Raw genomic sequence first — 15,533 nt, 5'->3', positions numbered from 1 at the left:
TTTTTTTATTGTTTTGTTCTGTCTCTGTGTTGATGTATCTCATTGTTTATTGTGTCTTATTGTTATTGTTGTGTCCTTTTGTTTATTGTTTTGTTCTGTCTCATTGTGTTGATGTATCTCATTGTTCTGTTCTGTCTCATTGTTTTGTATGTTATTGTAGGACACTGCCACCGGGTATAAACCCATTTGCAGTCAATAATAAATAATAATAAATAACTAGTAACAAATTAACAAATACTTTCGCAGGCCGATTCCGGCCTGCGGGCCGCCTGTTGGACCAAGTTATCTTAAACTATACCCGCGGATCACAGAGGTCGGTGAGAGATCACACGATCCCAACATCAGTGCCTAGCACCACCGACATAATAAAGTGTGTTGTCAGGGGAGAGACCTCTAATGAAAACCCAATGAAAATGAATGAAAATTATGAAACACGTTATACGAGAAAACCGCAACTTCCTCCTTAACGATTTTGATGAAAACAAAGTGGTATACAGATTTATGAAAATTATTATGAAATTAACTTTACCCTTTTGAAAGTAAATTGATCGGGATACGAGGTCTTGTTCATTCGCTGACAGACAAACGATGGCGAAATTTTCAGATTCTTTCTGCAACCTGTTGCGAACGCCTAAGAGATATTGTACTGACACAGTCGTTTCATACTTTGTGATCTATTGTTCTCTGATAAGAGAAGAAGTGTATGAACTTGACATATTTTGTTAGAGTAATACAATGTCAGTCTGTAGGTTCTAATTTCATATCTAAGTGATGATTATTGATAAAAGTGTAAAAAAAACGAGTATGTTGTGTATTACACTTCATCACCTTATTACACAGCCCGTAACGTAGCCTAAGGTCTTTTGACGGACCCTGTCGATTTTGTTTGCCAACTGTTTAAAATATTTTCTATTCGATCTCCTCTACAAAAATTGGAATTGGTGCACGTGATAATTGTCGTTACATCAAATAGCTTCAAAATCCCTTTCAAGCGGCAACTATTCTGACATTCTCTATCACACATTAGACAATGTAATCACACATATCCACATGAATAAAACTAAGAAAGCTTCGTCCTAAACACGATTGTGGAGGAACATTATTTGTCCGATGTGCTGAACGTGCATTGCAAAAAGGGCGTCGAGTGAAATGAGGATGCAAGCCTTGGCGCCTGCGATACTGCTTCGCTCTTTGTCACACGAAAAATTGACTTTTCGGGAAATAACGCAGACGTTTTGGAGCCACCTTTTGCTTGGCGCCCTGGCCGATTGCACCACACACCGAATCCTAAGACTGGCGCTGTGAAGAGTGAATGTTGCAGTGGCTACTGCAGTGATATAATAGCTTAAACGTTTACAATAAAAGCGTTTTTACTCCTGACATTTTTGAAAATATGAATAAATTTTTCTAACCTACGGCCTTTTGAAATAATTCTGCGTCAATTAGTTTTAAAATATCGTTTCCTGTAGTATTTATAGGCAAAGCGTGAACATAAGAAACTTCATTGTTATCTATTTATCTCACTTCAAGCGAAACAAATTTCCCGCAGACGTTAGTAATTACATCAGTTGTAGAGCAAAAACCACTCCCCTAAGTAACCCGCATTCGAAATTTTAAACGATGCTTCGATTCATAATCAACTTACTTTAGAAGTTACGAGTGGAACAATAATGACAACCTTGGGATTGTATCACCAAAAGCACATGAAACAGTGTCTTGCACGCACAGTATGATAAAATTCTTGTGATAGTTTAAACTTTGTTTGTTCTTGATATTAATTTGTTTTGACGTAAATGATTAACATATTGCTGGAACAATGTAACTGCTAAGACTGGCGACACGGTAATGTGCACAGAGTGTCAGACACATTAAAGTCACCAGTACATGTAATAATTTTCATTTCATACGGACAAAAATTCTGTTACTTTAAAGACTAATAAAGCAATCATGCAGTATAATCGATAACTCAACTGAACATGCATTGTTTGTCAAAAACAAATTACGTTGAAATCAATTATTAAAATACCATGTTATTTTAAATGTTGTAAATGTCCACGGCGATACATGCTTACCTCAGGTTTCTGCAGTAGCGTTTGAAATGCACAGCTCAGTATTTTGTTTCACTTCTTCTAATGTGAGTAAGTTTCTTTACACGGAATCCCTCAAAAACTCCAAAGATATAAATCAAGTGGCAACATATCCGGGGATCGAAGGCACCAGAATTTTCGAGAAATAATGCGTCCACCAAAAAACTAGCTCAACACCTGCATTGCCAAAGTTTCTGTATGCATCGTAGACCCTTATTGCTGAAACCAGCAATTCTGTTTCTTAATTGTCAAAAGGGAAACGAAGTTGTATATCACTTCCTGGTAACGTTCACCTATTACAGTTACAGTGAAGAAAATGGGATAAATTATACTCCTGCGAGAGACAGCTCACTATAGAGAAATTTAAGATATGTAATGGTCTTTCGTAGAAGGTTTGTGGATTTTCAGCATACCATACTTTAATGTGTTTGCATTTAACATATCTACTTTTATGGAACCATGAAAAATGTTTGTATACCATCTGCAGTATTGAAGTCAGAAATCAGTTTTCCTCATCGGGGTTCTTTAAGGAAGAACAAAATGCCAGGAAAAACATTCCCAGTAACTGCTAATTTGTTACACACGCAGAGAGACATATACACATATACCTATTCAAATGGACTTTGGTAGTACAGGTACCCCTCGATTTACGCCGGGGATGTGTTCCTGGACGAACCGGCGTAATCGGCGTAAATTGGAACGATTTTATAATGTAAATCAATGGGAAGTCGATGACATGCGTTTCCAGCACTCAAACATTGACGAGTAATACAATGGCATTACGTTTAAAGCTCTGAAATAACGTAAATAAAATAAATGGAATTTAAAAAATATATTTTATGCACTTACAATCGGCGATGGCGTGATTAGTTCTCTGACGATGTCCCTGGTTGAGGATCGTCATGTCATTAAAGAAGGCATGTAGTGTGGACTATCGTGATTTCTTCTTTCTTTCTTTCAAAATTTCACGATAAGGCCTATGGCCTCAATTGCATAAGAGCAAACTCGCATATGCAAAAGTTTACATTTCACGAACAGCTTTTACCGATTCATCGATCTCATTGGAGCAAATTCGCTTTAACGAAACATACATAATTGCAGAGATGACTGTTTTTACAATTTTTATTCAAAATCAGCGATGTAAGAATTACGATTTAGTATGGGAATCAATACGAGATACATTGTAAAACGTTATAAATAATGGTAAAATATATTTTTTTACCTTTTGACTTTCTGGTTTCAAAATCGGCGTTATTCTGAATCGGGCAAATTGGACCAGCGCAAATCTAGGGCTATCTATATCTGTAATGAAAATGTGTTTTTTTGTTGACAATTTTCAAACATCAACTGACCTCATTCCATATGAATATCAGACTGCTTTATGGCTCAGTACATTTGAGTAAGGTATTAAGGATTGATATGGTGAAATTGTTATTATAATTGTCATTTTTGAAGAACTCAAATGTTGCTGGGATACTTTCATTTTCATGCCTTCAACTAATGGATAGAAATTATGTGAAAATTATTGTACACACACTCAGTTTTACCCTAAAGATGGATCAAGTTCCTCTGAGACATAGATTACTTACAATATCATGGTTTAAAAATTATTCATGTTATATGAGCTGTGTTTTGGTTTGTTCAAGGAGGATGGGAGGGAGTGGGAAAGGAATTGTGAAGGCTGAAGAGTGTTTAACCTTCTTACCGATTCGGCTGCTGTAACGTTGTCTTTGTGTACCCACAAGTCCCTCACAGGGCGCAGCACAATACGAACGGCGCTACGTTGCTAACCATTTTTATTGGAGTTCCGCATCTGGTCAAATTGTGAACTGAAATGGTTGACGAGGCGACGAAGAAAACGTTAAGTAGTATTCCTCTTCTTAAAACAAAAGCTGGTCCTCGTGACAAAGACTTGTGGGTGCAGAGACTGAAAGAAGAATATCAAGCTTTAATTCAGGTAGGAACGCTTTTAGCATTTGTTCAATAAGAGTTATGTAATGTCTTTGACATATGTGCAATGTTAATTCACAGGGGTACCTGTATATTACGTTCGTTTATCATGTACATGTTACTGGATTTTTGATTAACTTTTGTTTTTATAGTATGTGAAAAATAACAAAGGTGCTGATAATGACTGGTTTCGATTGGAATCTAATAAAGAAGGAACCAGATGGTTTGGAAAGTGCTGGTACATTCATAACCTACTAAAATATGAATTTGACGTGGAATTTGACGTAAGTACTTAGAAAATACGAAAACAGTTTGGATTGTAAGATAAAAGCTCATTCAAGATTTAATCTTGCCCTATTATAACAATATCACCACAAACCAGTTACTTATATCACTATACTAGCATTTATTTACTATTAACATTGCCAAATGCATTTTAACCCTATGGGGTCATCATCAGTTGGGTGGAACTCACATTATAAAATGTATAATCATAAAACTGTAAAATACCACTGAATTAAATTATACACCCAAATCTTGGTTTAATATTTCGTAGATATTAGCTGAAATGGGTGCATGTTTTCCGAGAACACATCACTAATGCTACTTTAGATGCTGGAACATTATTGTTATGTTCACTACATGTGTTGAGTGTAGATATTCTGTTCATAAATCATCACTTGCTGTCATCAGTCATACACGTTGTGGTGTGTAGAATTTTTAAATATTTTTTTGTGGGTTTGAATATTGTTGCCAAAACATGAAAATGTAATTCATATTTTAGTCTCGACTGGGAAGCTATCAGTATTTGTAATAGGTTTTCCTCTCTTTTGCTTCTCCTAAGGTTTATTAATGTTGTTGATGTTATAGCCATTGTTTATTGCAGTTACATTTATCTATTGGTTGGTTTATGGTGCTTGTACACAGTATGGAAGTTATTAAGATTGGTCTACCATATTTAGATTCCAGTGACATATCCGACTACTGCTCCAGAAATAGCACTTCCAGAACTTGATGGGAAGACTGCAAAAATGTACAGAGGTGGAAAGATTTGCTTGACTGATCACTTCAAACCATTATGGGCTCGTAATGTGCCAAAATTTGGCATAGCTCATGCTATGGCATTAGGAGTAAGTTGTTTCCTTTTCACTTTTATATTGTTGATAAATTGGAACAGTTAAAAGCAGGGCACAGTATGTGTGAATAACATTATAATATGGTGACTGTGTATATGTATACTGTTCAGCATGCATCCACATGACATCATCTACTCCAGACATGTTGTAAATGTGTGTGTTAAATATGCTACAATACAATCATAAAACAGATGAATTTATTTTAAACAAATTTTGATTTGTTGGACAGTATAATTGTATATCTAAATAAAAATTGTTTTAAGTTTGCTATGATTTTAGGTAACTGTAAGTAACATGAATCAGATATATCAGTATGTAAACTGCAGAAATAATAAACCCCATACTGATGTATTTATAGCTTGGACCTTGGCTTGCTGTGGAAATTCCAGACATGATTGATAAAGGAGTTGTGTCACATAAGGAAAAGACAGAAGGTGACTATGCTACATAATAATTGAATAATAATTAAACCACCCAAAGACGAGATGAACTTTGTTTGTGGTCTTCAGGATCAACCTTGTGTTCTGAAGCATTTGTAACCACCCAGAAGACTAAACCGCATTAAAGCCCAGAAGGCAATTATCAAGATCTTCAGTGTCAAATGTTATTAAATTCTGGATTGTGATTGGGATATTGTAACTGTAAACTTCAGAATTATAAGTTCACTTTCTTAAGCTTAGTGCATTATTTAGGTTGTAAAGTTGTTAACCTTTATCTTATGAGTGACCCATATGCTGGACTTTGAATCCTAGTACCTCATTTTATGAGAGACATATGCCCTGGAATTCTTCCATTTTGTTACTGATGCGTTGTAGTCGGTGGAACTTGTTACAAAACACATTAAATTTTCTTTTACATACAATTTTGAAGAAGTTTTTTTGTGGCTGTGAAAGCTACTCAACATGTTACATTTAGTATTGTTGTGGTACTCTTTGAAACACTGGTATACAGTTGCCCATAGCTCTGTTCATTTTACTTGCACTTTCTTTCATGTGAAACCAGCATTAGAATTTACTCTGGAGAAATTAATTGGCCAGTATTTGCTGAAATTACATCTTGTCGAGTATTGTCTCTATATGACAATTGGTCTGCAGTGGGACAACTGAAATGAGGTAAACATCAAGCAATTTCAGTCAAGTTTTGCATGAGATCTAGTCATAAATTTCTGTGTTCCTCTTTGGCATAATATGATGCCATAGTCAATAGTGTATCATCGTTTGGATCTTTTTGGTCAGTAACACGGTCATTGTTTGAAAAGTGACTGCACAAAAATGTTGTATGGATTACATACACACAAACACACATAACAGTTTATCAAAGGCCTTCGTGAAAGCCATATATAAATTGCAACGCCATACAGTACATTGTTCAACTATTATTTGTATTACATTTATTTGATCTCTGCACGCCCCCTTGTTCATGTTGGATATTAGATTCTAATGCTCCTTGTATTCTCTTGCGAATAATTCAGGTTAGGATCTTAGAGGCGATTGGTAATAACGTAATGCCTCTCCAGTTTTTGCACAGTGTGATATTTCCTTTTTTGATATTGTGATCAATAAACCTTGGTTCAATTCTTGAGGTACCTTTTCTTGTTCCCATATTTCTTCAATGGTGGGATGTAACATATTTGTTGATATTTTAAAGTCGGCTTTTAAGATCTCTGCTGGAATATTGCCAATTCCTGGGGCTTTATTATTCTTCATGGCTTTAATTCCATTGTTGACTTCATAGCGACTAGGGGTGTTGGTATTTATTTTTAGCGTGGGAATCTGTGTGCTTTTTGTCTGGTTCCATCTTCAGGAGAGTTTTCTGTTCTTGTGTTAGTATTTCGTTGAAGTATTCTTTCCACCGATTCATCTGTTCTGCATCTGTTTGGAGCAATTTTCCTTGTGTATCTCTTATAGGTTTACATTTTCTAAAGGTTGTGTTCCCAAGATTTTTAGTCAGGTGGTATAGTTTTCTACTATAATTATTTTTGGCGGCTTATTCAGCCTTTTAGGCAAGTTGATCAGCCCATTTATTTTTCTCTCTCCTTACTTGAAGTTTGATTTTTTTCCTTAAGGTTTTATATTTCTCCCTTAGATTTTTTAACTTATTATCATCAGTTTCTCCATTAATTTGTTGTTTTATTTCCTTTCTAAGTTTTATGCTATCTCAGGTTTCGTCGGTAATTCATTCTTTGCACTTTTTCTCTTTACGACCTAGAACTTTTTCATTTATATTACTGAATATTTGTTTTATTTTGGACCATTTCTGACCCACTTCCTCTTAATGTATATCACTTTCATCTTCTAGATCGTCTAGTTGTTCAAAGGTGTTTCTAAGTTCTGTCGCAAAGTTCTGTTTAATTTATCTGGTTTTAAGTTTGTTTACATCATATGATCTTGGTGCTGAAAATTTCATTCTTTTAATGTTTGCTATTTTTAACTTGATCTCTGTGATAAATAGTTGGTGATGTGAATCAATGGCTCCTCCTCTGTGGTTTCTTATGTCGCACAACGATTTACACCATTTCTGAATGATATTTATATGATCTATCTGATATTGTATGCATCCATCAGGAGACCCATGTCACCTTGTGACAGTCTTTGTGTAAGAACAAAGTTCCTCTGATCACAAGTGAATGTTGGCTTCAGAAACCTACCAGCATTTCACCATTGATATTTCTTTCATTCCCTAAACATTGTTTTCCCATTACCAATTCCATATCCTCATTGTTATTGCCAGCGTTTGCATTAAAATCTCACATGCATATCAGGATATCCTGTTTTCTCATTTTCCTTGCAGTTTTGCTCAGATTGGTGTAAAAATGTTCTATATATTATCCCACCGGATACGGGTTGCCACTCCATGAGGCTTCTTTTGGCTCTTTTACTTAGGAGGAATCCAACATCATTTTGATGGTCATCATCATTTGGCTTTCCAGAATATACAGGGTGATTTAAAAGGTTAGGGCCAAACTGAAGGAGCGTATAGAGGGACTCAAAGGGAACAACTTTCAAATAGGAATCCATGTCCTCAGAAGTTATCCTGAGTCAGTCGAGGCCATTGAAAGTAGGGAAGTCTGATAACATACTGCTGAAGTAATCATACTTTGCTATTCTCCTACTAGCTTAATTTTGAATCACACATATCCTGGGTGTTGGATAGGGATATATACCAGTCCAGAACCCCTGTAACTGTTTGACTTGAAATTTGAACTGGCCAGAAGATCATGGGTGAAGGGCCCCACCCCCCGCTAGCAAGCCATATGTGGAGGTTCCCTCGCCAGCAAGGGATCTGGTATGCAGGTCAAAACACATGGCATTACTCGAGTGGACATAGTCGACAGCGGGCTTTCAGCCAGTAAACCAAACTTTTGTACCACTTAGGGAAATAGTGTATAAGATTTTCTTTAATTTCAAAAGTAAAATTATTCGGTTTCTTAAATTTGTTGTTCCTGTATTTATTGATATACATAAAAATTACCACGTCAACCCTGAGGTGATCCTTGTTCGCCACTGACTCTAGTTTGGGATATAACTATCTCTTTCTGCAAGAACAGAGAAGGTAAAAGTAGTGAGGAAGGATAGTTATAGATAGGAGGGCCGGTTGAATGGCCAGCCCGCTCCCCAGACTAAACACCTCTCGATTAATACTTTTGGGGGCATGTCAAGAGCCTCATTTACGAGACACCGGTGGACGACCCAGAACAACTTTTGGCCAGAATATTTGCTACATCTGACATGGTCCGTGACACTCCTGGGATATTTGAAAGGGTGTGCCAGAGTTTTGTTCGCCGATGCAATGCCTGCATTGAATGTGGAGGATGCCACTTTGAATACCTGTTGTAAATTTGGTTTGTAAGATTGCTGATGTAATTCTTGTACATTAATAAAAAACAAAATTAAGCTAGTAGGAGAATAGCAAAGTACGATTATTTCAGCGGTATGTTATCAGACTTCCCTACCTTCAATGGCCTCGACTGACTCAGGTTAACTTCGGACGACATGGATTCCTATTCAGAAGTTGTTCTCTCTGAGTCCTATACGCTCATTTAGTTTTGCCCTAACCTTTTGAATCACTTTGTATAAATGTTATATCATCCCTCTCTAAATATTCCAGAGAGTTTAACTCAGGCCCAGAATGTCGATCTTATAGTTATTGATTTCCCTGACCACCTGGTGTAGTCTGCTTCCTTCCATTATTGTCCTTACATTCCAGCATCAAATTCTCGTCCTTTTCAAGCTTAAGATCATTGTAGAAAGACCATCCGGGTTACTTATTGCTTCAGATTCTGTAATCTTGCAAAAAGAAAATTCAGGCACATGGATTGGTCTACAGCACCTTAAGTCTGTTGATGGGGTTGCAATTTAAACCTACAGACCTGCTGATTTTTCTGTTGGGCTTATCTCCCTTAGCCGAGGGGTTCCAGATTTGAGGCGCTGGAGGCTTGATCTTTCTTTTCTATAGTAGGACTTGTTGGCCAAGCTGACAGATCTTGCATCAGTGACCGTTACTTGGCATTTACAGTCATACCAACTCGACATCAGTATGGCCACCAAGACTCATTACCAACCATGTACCTTTTTCAACCCAGGCTTGGGACAGGGTATGGCAGAGTTATGGATTACATTAGATTCCTTGGGGTGCTGTAACATATGGGTCACCAGAAAACTGAATGCAAGTGGGGGTGGTATCGTTTTGTCATTATCCTAGTTACAGTTTTCTTGTGGGGTATGGTAATGTTTACCCCTGCTATGAAAAGTACTAAATTTTTTTGACAGCCAGATGTTGAGTAGTAGAGTAATATTTTGTACAGGTGTCATTCAAGAAGTCATGAAAATGCTGTATGAAGTAGAATTCTTGTTTATGTGGGAGCCACATTCTGTCTTTTGCCAGGTGTGTCACCAGTGAACTGATGGACTGCCTGTGTCTTCTCTGTGCTTGGACTCTCCATTGAATGCAAATGAGGGTTGTATGAACTTGTCATCGTCCCAATCACATTTTTCATGTAGGATATTGGTCATGTTCACTCTGTTTGTCTGGCCTTTGAGGCTACCCCATTTAGACATCACTTGGGGTGATTGGCAGATTTGTTTGTCAGGTCAGCTTACTTTATGTCTGTTTTCTTAGTCTTTTAATCTCCTTTTAGTGCTGAACAACCAAACTGTTCTTGCCTCATGATGCATTGTAAACTCGCTGCAGAGTTCACATATTCTATGCTGGTTCAAATCCTCAAATGACTTCAGTGGGTCAAGGGAGGGGAATTAAATTTATTACCTGTGCTAGAAACAAAGCCTTTCATTCAAATTAAATGTGTAGCTCTGGCCTCTGACACCAGCTAGAGCAGACTGAGTCACAGCTGAAATAATCTTTTTATGAAGCTTACACATTTATGTGAACTGTGTCCGCCAAAGGGATTTATTCCAAATATGAACCTGTATGTCTGAGGCCATTTTTACTTTCAGTAATTGAATCTACTCATTGTTGATGAACTATTCTGTAATTAGACTACCTGACATATGACTCCGGGAAAGATTTATTCATTTCACTATGTGGCTTGGCTAAGCAAACGTTCCTGTAACGATTCTGAGCCAAATACTGTTGACTCCAAGATTTTATACCACCGTAAATATGCGGTATGAAGTTGAATTTGAAGAAATCAGAATAACTAAAAATAATTGTATATTAGTTGTGTATATAAAAACTGATTATCATGAAACTTTATGTTCAGGTAAATGGATTAATTTTCAATAATAGAGTTTTTATTCTGAGTTTTTAGGTAAAAAGATGCAGTAAATATGCTGTATTTTGTAACATGCAGCACTTTGAGACTGTTTAAATTCCAATCAAATCTGTATGTATGTGTGCACTGCAGGAATTTAAATGCTGTACCTAAACGGTTAACCCCCACGGTGGTCTAGCGATTAGAACGCTGGCCTTGTAATCCTGGGATCTCGGGTTCGATTCCCGGCGGTGCCCGAATTTATAACTTGTGTTGGGCAAGGCCGTGGTCTAGGCATCACAGAGTTTTCCTCCGGGGGCTTCCCTGGTTTCTCCGTGGCATCCCAACAATTACTCCATTCACACACAGAAGAAGGCAATGGCAAACCACTTCTGGATCATCTGCCAAGAACGTATATGAACAGGTCCCAGTCCGAGAAAAGGATGGAAGGATCCTGTTCATATGGACCTGTTGTCAGACAGAACACTAAATAAATACCTAAAAGGTTAATTAGGTTATTGATTATCATATTACATTATCCACTCCACTGTTTGCTCCACACATGAATCCCCATGTATTTGATGCACAGGTTGGGGCAGGATTCATTCATAATTTGCAAAGGATATACTAATCGACTATAATTTATTGAAATTTTAAAGTAATGTGACTTGAAAGACAAATGTTTGCCAGTTGTTGAACATTATAAAGAAAGTTACTTCTTGAAACTAGCACCCATCATAGGTTGCCCACCAAGATTGATGCCCTCAGAAACACTTTATATTATACGCAATAACATGGCCCGTGATGTGGCATTTATTCATCTGCAGTTGAACACTTTATGGACTTTATATGGGCATTCAATGATTTTGAATTATGGTGACATTTTTTGGCAATCCAGTTTGCCTGATCCGTTGGTTTGGGATTTAATTTTATGGGGTTACTTGAAAAGCAAAGTGTTTCAGACGTGTTCAGCAGACTTAAATAATCTCGAAGAGAGGATTTGTGAATAAATTAATGCCATATCACCAGCCATTGTACTGTGTGTAATGGGAAGTGTTATAAATCAAATGTGTCAGTCTTGATGGATGACATCTGATGAGTGTTACTTTTATAATGTTCATCAATAATGCCAAGCTCTTCTCTTTTAATTCACATTTCTTTTAATAAATTTGAATTACCTGTTGTCGACTATTGTATCTTTAATAATAATTAATGAATGATGCCCCATTCTGTATGAATTAAAGAGACTGAGGTACTCACTGCTGTTATGCAGTGAATATTGTTTATAACTGGAACAAATTGTCTGGATAAACTAACTCCCTGGTAGCAGAACCTGCAGCTCCAACAACGTAAGCCTGCCACTGGTCACGATCTTGAGTCAATTCCATCCATTTACCATGCTCACAGCCCACGTCCCTAAGATCAATCTTGATGTTATCCTCCCATCTCCTTCTTGGTCTGCCCAGTAGTCGTTTTCCAGAAGGATTCCCATCCAGAATTCTGTTGCAACCCTCACTTGCCACATGTCCAGCCCATCGGAGCCTCCTAGATTTCATTATCCTCACTATGCTAGGTGACCTGTACAATTTACGCAGCTCCTCGTTATGCAATATTCTAAATTCCCCATGTATTTTATCCTTCCTAGGTCCAAATATCTTCCTGAGCACTTTGCTTTCAAACACTTTTCATCTACGTTCTTCCTTTGAGGTAAGAGACCATGTTTCACAGCCATACAAGACAACAGGCAAAATTATTGTTTCATGTATCCTGATATTTAGTGTTTTGGATAGCAAATGAGAAGATAACAGTTTTTGAACTGAATAAAAACAAACGTTTCCCGAGTGTATTCTGCTCTTAATTTCATCATGGACCTCATTTCTGTTTGTTATTGTTGTTCCCAGATACTTAAATTTTGAAACATTTTCAAATTATTTGTTACTTGTAATTAGATCTGACGCTCCCCTTCCTGCGGTCTGCTGGGCCAAGTCTGAAACAGAGGGTTTTATCTTAGCGTGCCAAGATGGTGTTGTAAACACACTTGTGTACCACCGAATGGTGATTGGTGTGGGGGAAGCGAATACTGTGTGCAGGGCATGCCGAATGCAACCAAGAGACGCTGATGCATCTTCTGTCGGCTTGTAAACACTGCCAGCTGCGCCTGCATTCATCGACATAACGCTGGTATACGTGTACTCTGTTAGCACTTGAGGTACTTTAACGGCTTTGGTAAGACCCCGGTTTTGCCGTACGCCCCTGGGGACAATGAGTCCGTTGTTGAGAACGATAAATGTAAAAGTTATTGTAACTATTCGTTTCCCACTACTAGGCATTTAACAGCTACCAAACCTGATATCGTTCTTATCGATGGCTCTGAACGCACTATGTATAATATGGCCCGTTTCACACATACACGGCGACCGTCCAAACGGCTCCGTTTACACGGTCAAAGGTCGAAGATTATACGAGAGCTTTCACACGCACCGGTGCCGTCTATACGGTAACGGTCTACCGTGAAGTCGCCGTGTCTTCCCACTACAAATCCCGGCGCCGTGACCGTCCTAACGGTGCACCACCAGGTAGTCGGGTAAACAGTTGAATGGCTTCCTTCACACGTGCCGTGTGTAATGCCCTGTTACGTGACTTATGTACCAACCTTGTGAAGTAATAATCAGTGAATGTGAATTTCTATCACGCAATATGACAAATGTAAATGTTGACATTGATCATCTAATTTCTTTAATTGAAGCGAGGCCAGTATTTTGGGACATAACAAGTGTTTTGTACAAAGATAGAAAGGAAACGAAAAATGCTTGGAGGAAAGTGTTCCTAGAACTGAAAAGTGATTTTGAGGAGCTGGAAGACAAAGAAAATAAAACTTTGGTAAGTTTTATTCTTTGTTTTATTGTTGTTTGAATTGAAATGTAATGAAAAAGTTCTATTACACAATTGTTGCAATTTTTTTCTCATTATGTTGACCAATGTTAAAACTAAACTTTCTATAATTAAATATAGGTATAGCTGTAAAGATATGATTAACGTTAATGAAATTAAAACTTTGAAAGCTGCCATTTCAGAGATCCAACAGGTGTTAAGAAGTAGTCAGCTAAAAGATATCACATTGTTTGCTGATATTCCCCCGCGAAATACTTCTTCACCACGTATTTTATCAAGTCCTGTGATTGTCAATGTATCCTCTGCCTCGTAGCCGTCTCTCTCCCGAACAAATTTGTATAAAACAACACAAGCCTTGAGAATATCTACAGCAAAATCAGGTTGCAAGTTTATAGCTCGATGGAAGATCCTCCATTTATTACTTAATATTCCAAACGAGCATTCAATGTACCTTCGGGCTCTACAGAGACGATAACTGAGAACTTTTTGTTTTACTGTCAAGTTATGTTGGCAACAAACAACATAATAACCGGCTCCGGGTATGATCGGTTGTGTGTGAAATGTTCACCGTTCCGTGTAAACGGAGCCGTTTGGACGGTCGCCGTGTATGTGTGAAACGAACCTATGTCATTGAGTTTTCAGCTCCGGCTGAAACAAACATAGCTGTGAAGGAAAGTGAAAGACGTACCAAGTTTCAAGACCTTGGTGTTTCAGCTAAGAAAATTGTATCTCGTATTTACTGTCAAATTAGTAGCCCTCATAATCGGAGTTCTTGGAGGAGTCAAGCCGTCAATGCTGGCAAACATTAAGCTTATTCCGGCATGCCAGTGTAACCCTGAAGCATTGCTCAGCCACATACACAAGACTATGCTTCTCGCCTCCCTTCAACTACTGCGCGTGCGCACGATTCCAGCTGACTGTAGCTGCCCATCTCGTGGTTCGAGCCGTGGATACAGTTTCATCTGGTCTGTAAGCATTGGAGGTATGACGGCTAAAAGCCCGAAGCTTTTATCTGTTTGTGGACCAGCCAAACAATTGATTAATAATAATAATAATAATAATAATAATAGGGACAAGGTCTGTCTCGGGTACATGGAAGTACATACCCCATAAAATGGTGAAGAGATGGGATAATAATAATAATAAAGCTAAGTGCGTAACAGATGGTCAGATACACCGATTCGACGAAGTCCTTGACAACTACAATGCCAAGGACGTCAGGGGATGCGTTATGTGTGTGTAAGGAGCCGTGTTTAGGTTGTTCGGCCCGTAAGGTCAAGCAAGAGTTCCTGTTAGCGGAATGACACAGGAGTGGTCCTTCAGTCGAGAAACGTTTGTATATGTTAAATACAAACGACAAATTTCAGCGCCAAAATGCCAACCCACTGTTTTACGGGGATTGCTGCCGTTTGATTTTGTCGTCTATCAAAAGGCTCGACTGCCAGCGACCCCCTTGCTGAGATCAGCCTAGAATGCCAGTCAGTGTGCTTCGCGTTGAGGTCACCATCCATTAAGATTGGAATCCCCCGCTCAGGCACTTGGTCCAGGACCGCGTGGGCGAGAAGTATGCCGCCACGAACTTCGCTGTCCTAGTCGCCAACACTAGGTGAATGGCAGTGAACTCTAGGTGCGCTGCAGACTAAATCAGAATAATGATCAATGACCCTGCAGGCAAGGATCGCTGTGTCTCTCCCCCCCGCGTTGGCCGGACGTCCGGTGCCTCCCCCCCCCCACCCCCCGGGGGTTGGCCGGTCCGTC

The 15,533-nt window shown here is 38.3% G+C and overlaps 2 protein-coding genes across 2 annotated transcripts in view; both read left to right on the top strand.

Annotated features, from left to right (window-relative positions):
* The first annotated feature begins 3,858 nt into the window (after positions 1–3,858).
* Positions 3,859–5,847, top strand: Ufc1 (Ubiquitin-fold modifier conjugating enzyme 1). Its single transcript, XM_022067136.2, has 4 exons — positions 3,859–4,044; positions 4,190–4,321; positions 5,000–5,167; positions 5,532–5,847. The coding sequence occupies exons 1-4, from the start codon at positions 3,922–3,924 to the stop codon at positions 5,622–5,624; spliced, it is 516 nt and encodes a 171-aa protein (XP_021922828.1). The 5' UTR covers positions 3,859–3,921; the 3' UTR covers positions 5,625–5,847.
* A 154-nt stretch (positions 5,848–6,001) lies between these two features.
* The window catches only part of LOC110831285 (uncharacterized), a 94,394-nt gene continuing 84,862 nt past the window's right edge, over positions 6,002–15,533 (top strand). Inside the window, exon 1 of the mRNA XM_087351397.1 lies at positions 6,002–6,285. Within this exon, the coding sequence (XP_087207523.1) occupies positions 6,281–6,285 (5 nt within the window). The 5' untranslated portion in view covers positions 6,002–6,280. The remainder of the gene's footprint in view (positions 6,286–15,533) is intronic.

This window comes from Zootermopsis nevadensis, unplaced genomic scaffold (assembly GCF_977971745.1).
Source record: "Zootermopsis nevadensis isolate Lab colony 2312 unplaced genomic scaffold, Znev_1.0 Znev_ptg000019l, whole genome shotgun sequence".
NCBI lineage: Eukaryota > Metazoa > Arthropoda > Insecta > Blattodea > Termopsidae > Zootermopsis > Zootermopsis nevadensis.
Note: the sequence above shows the minus strand (reverse complement) of the source record. Positions and strands in the feature narration are given on the sequence as shown.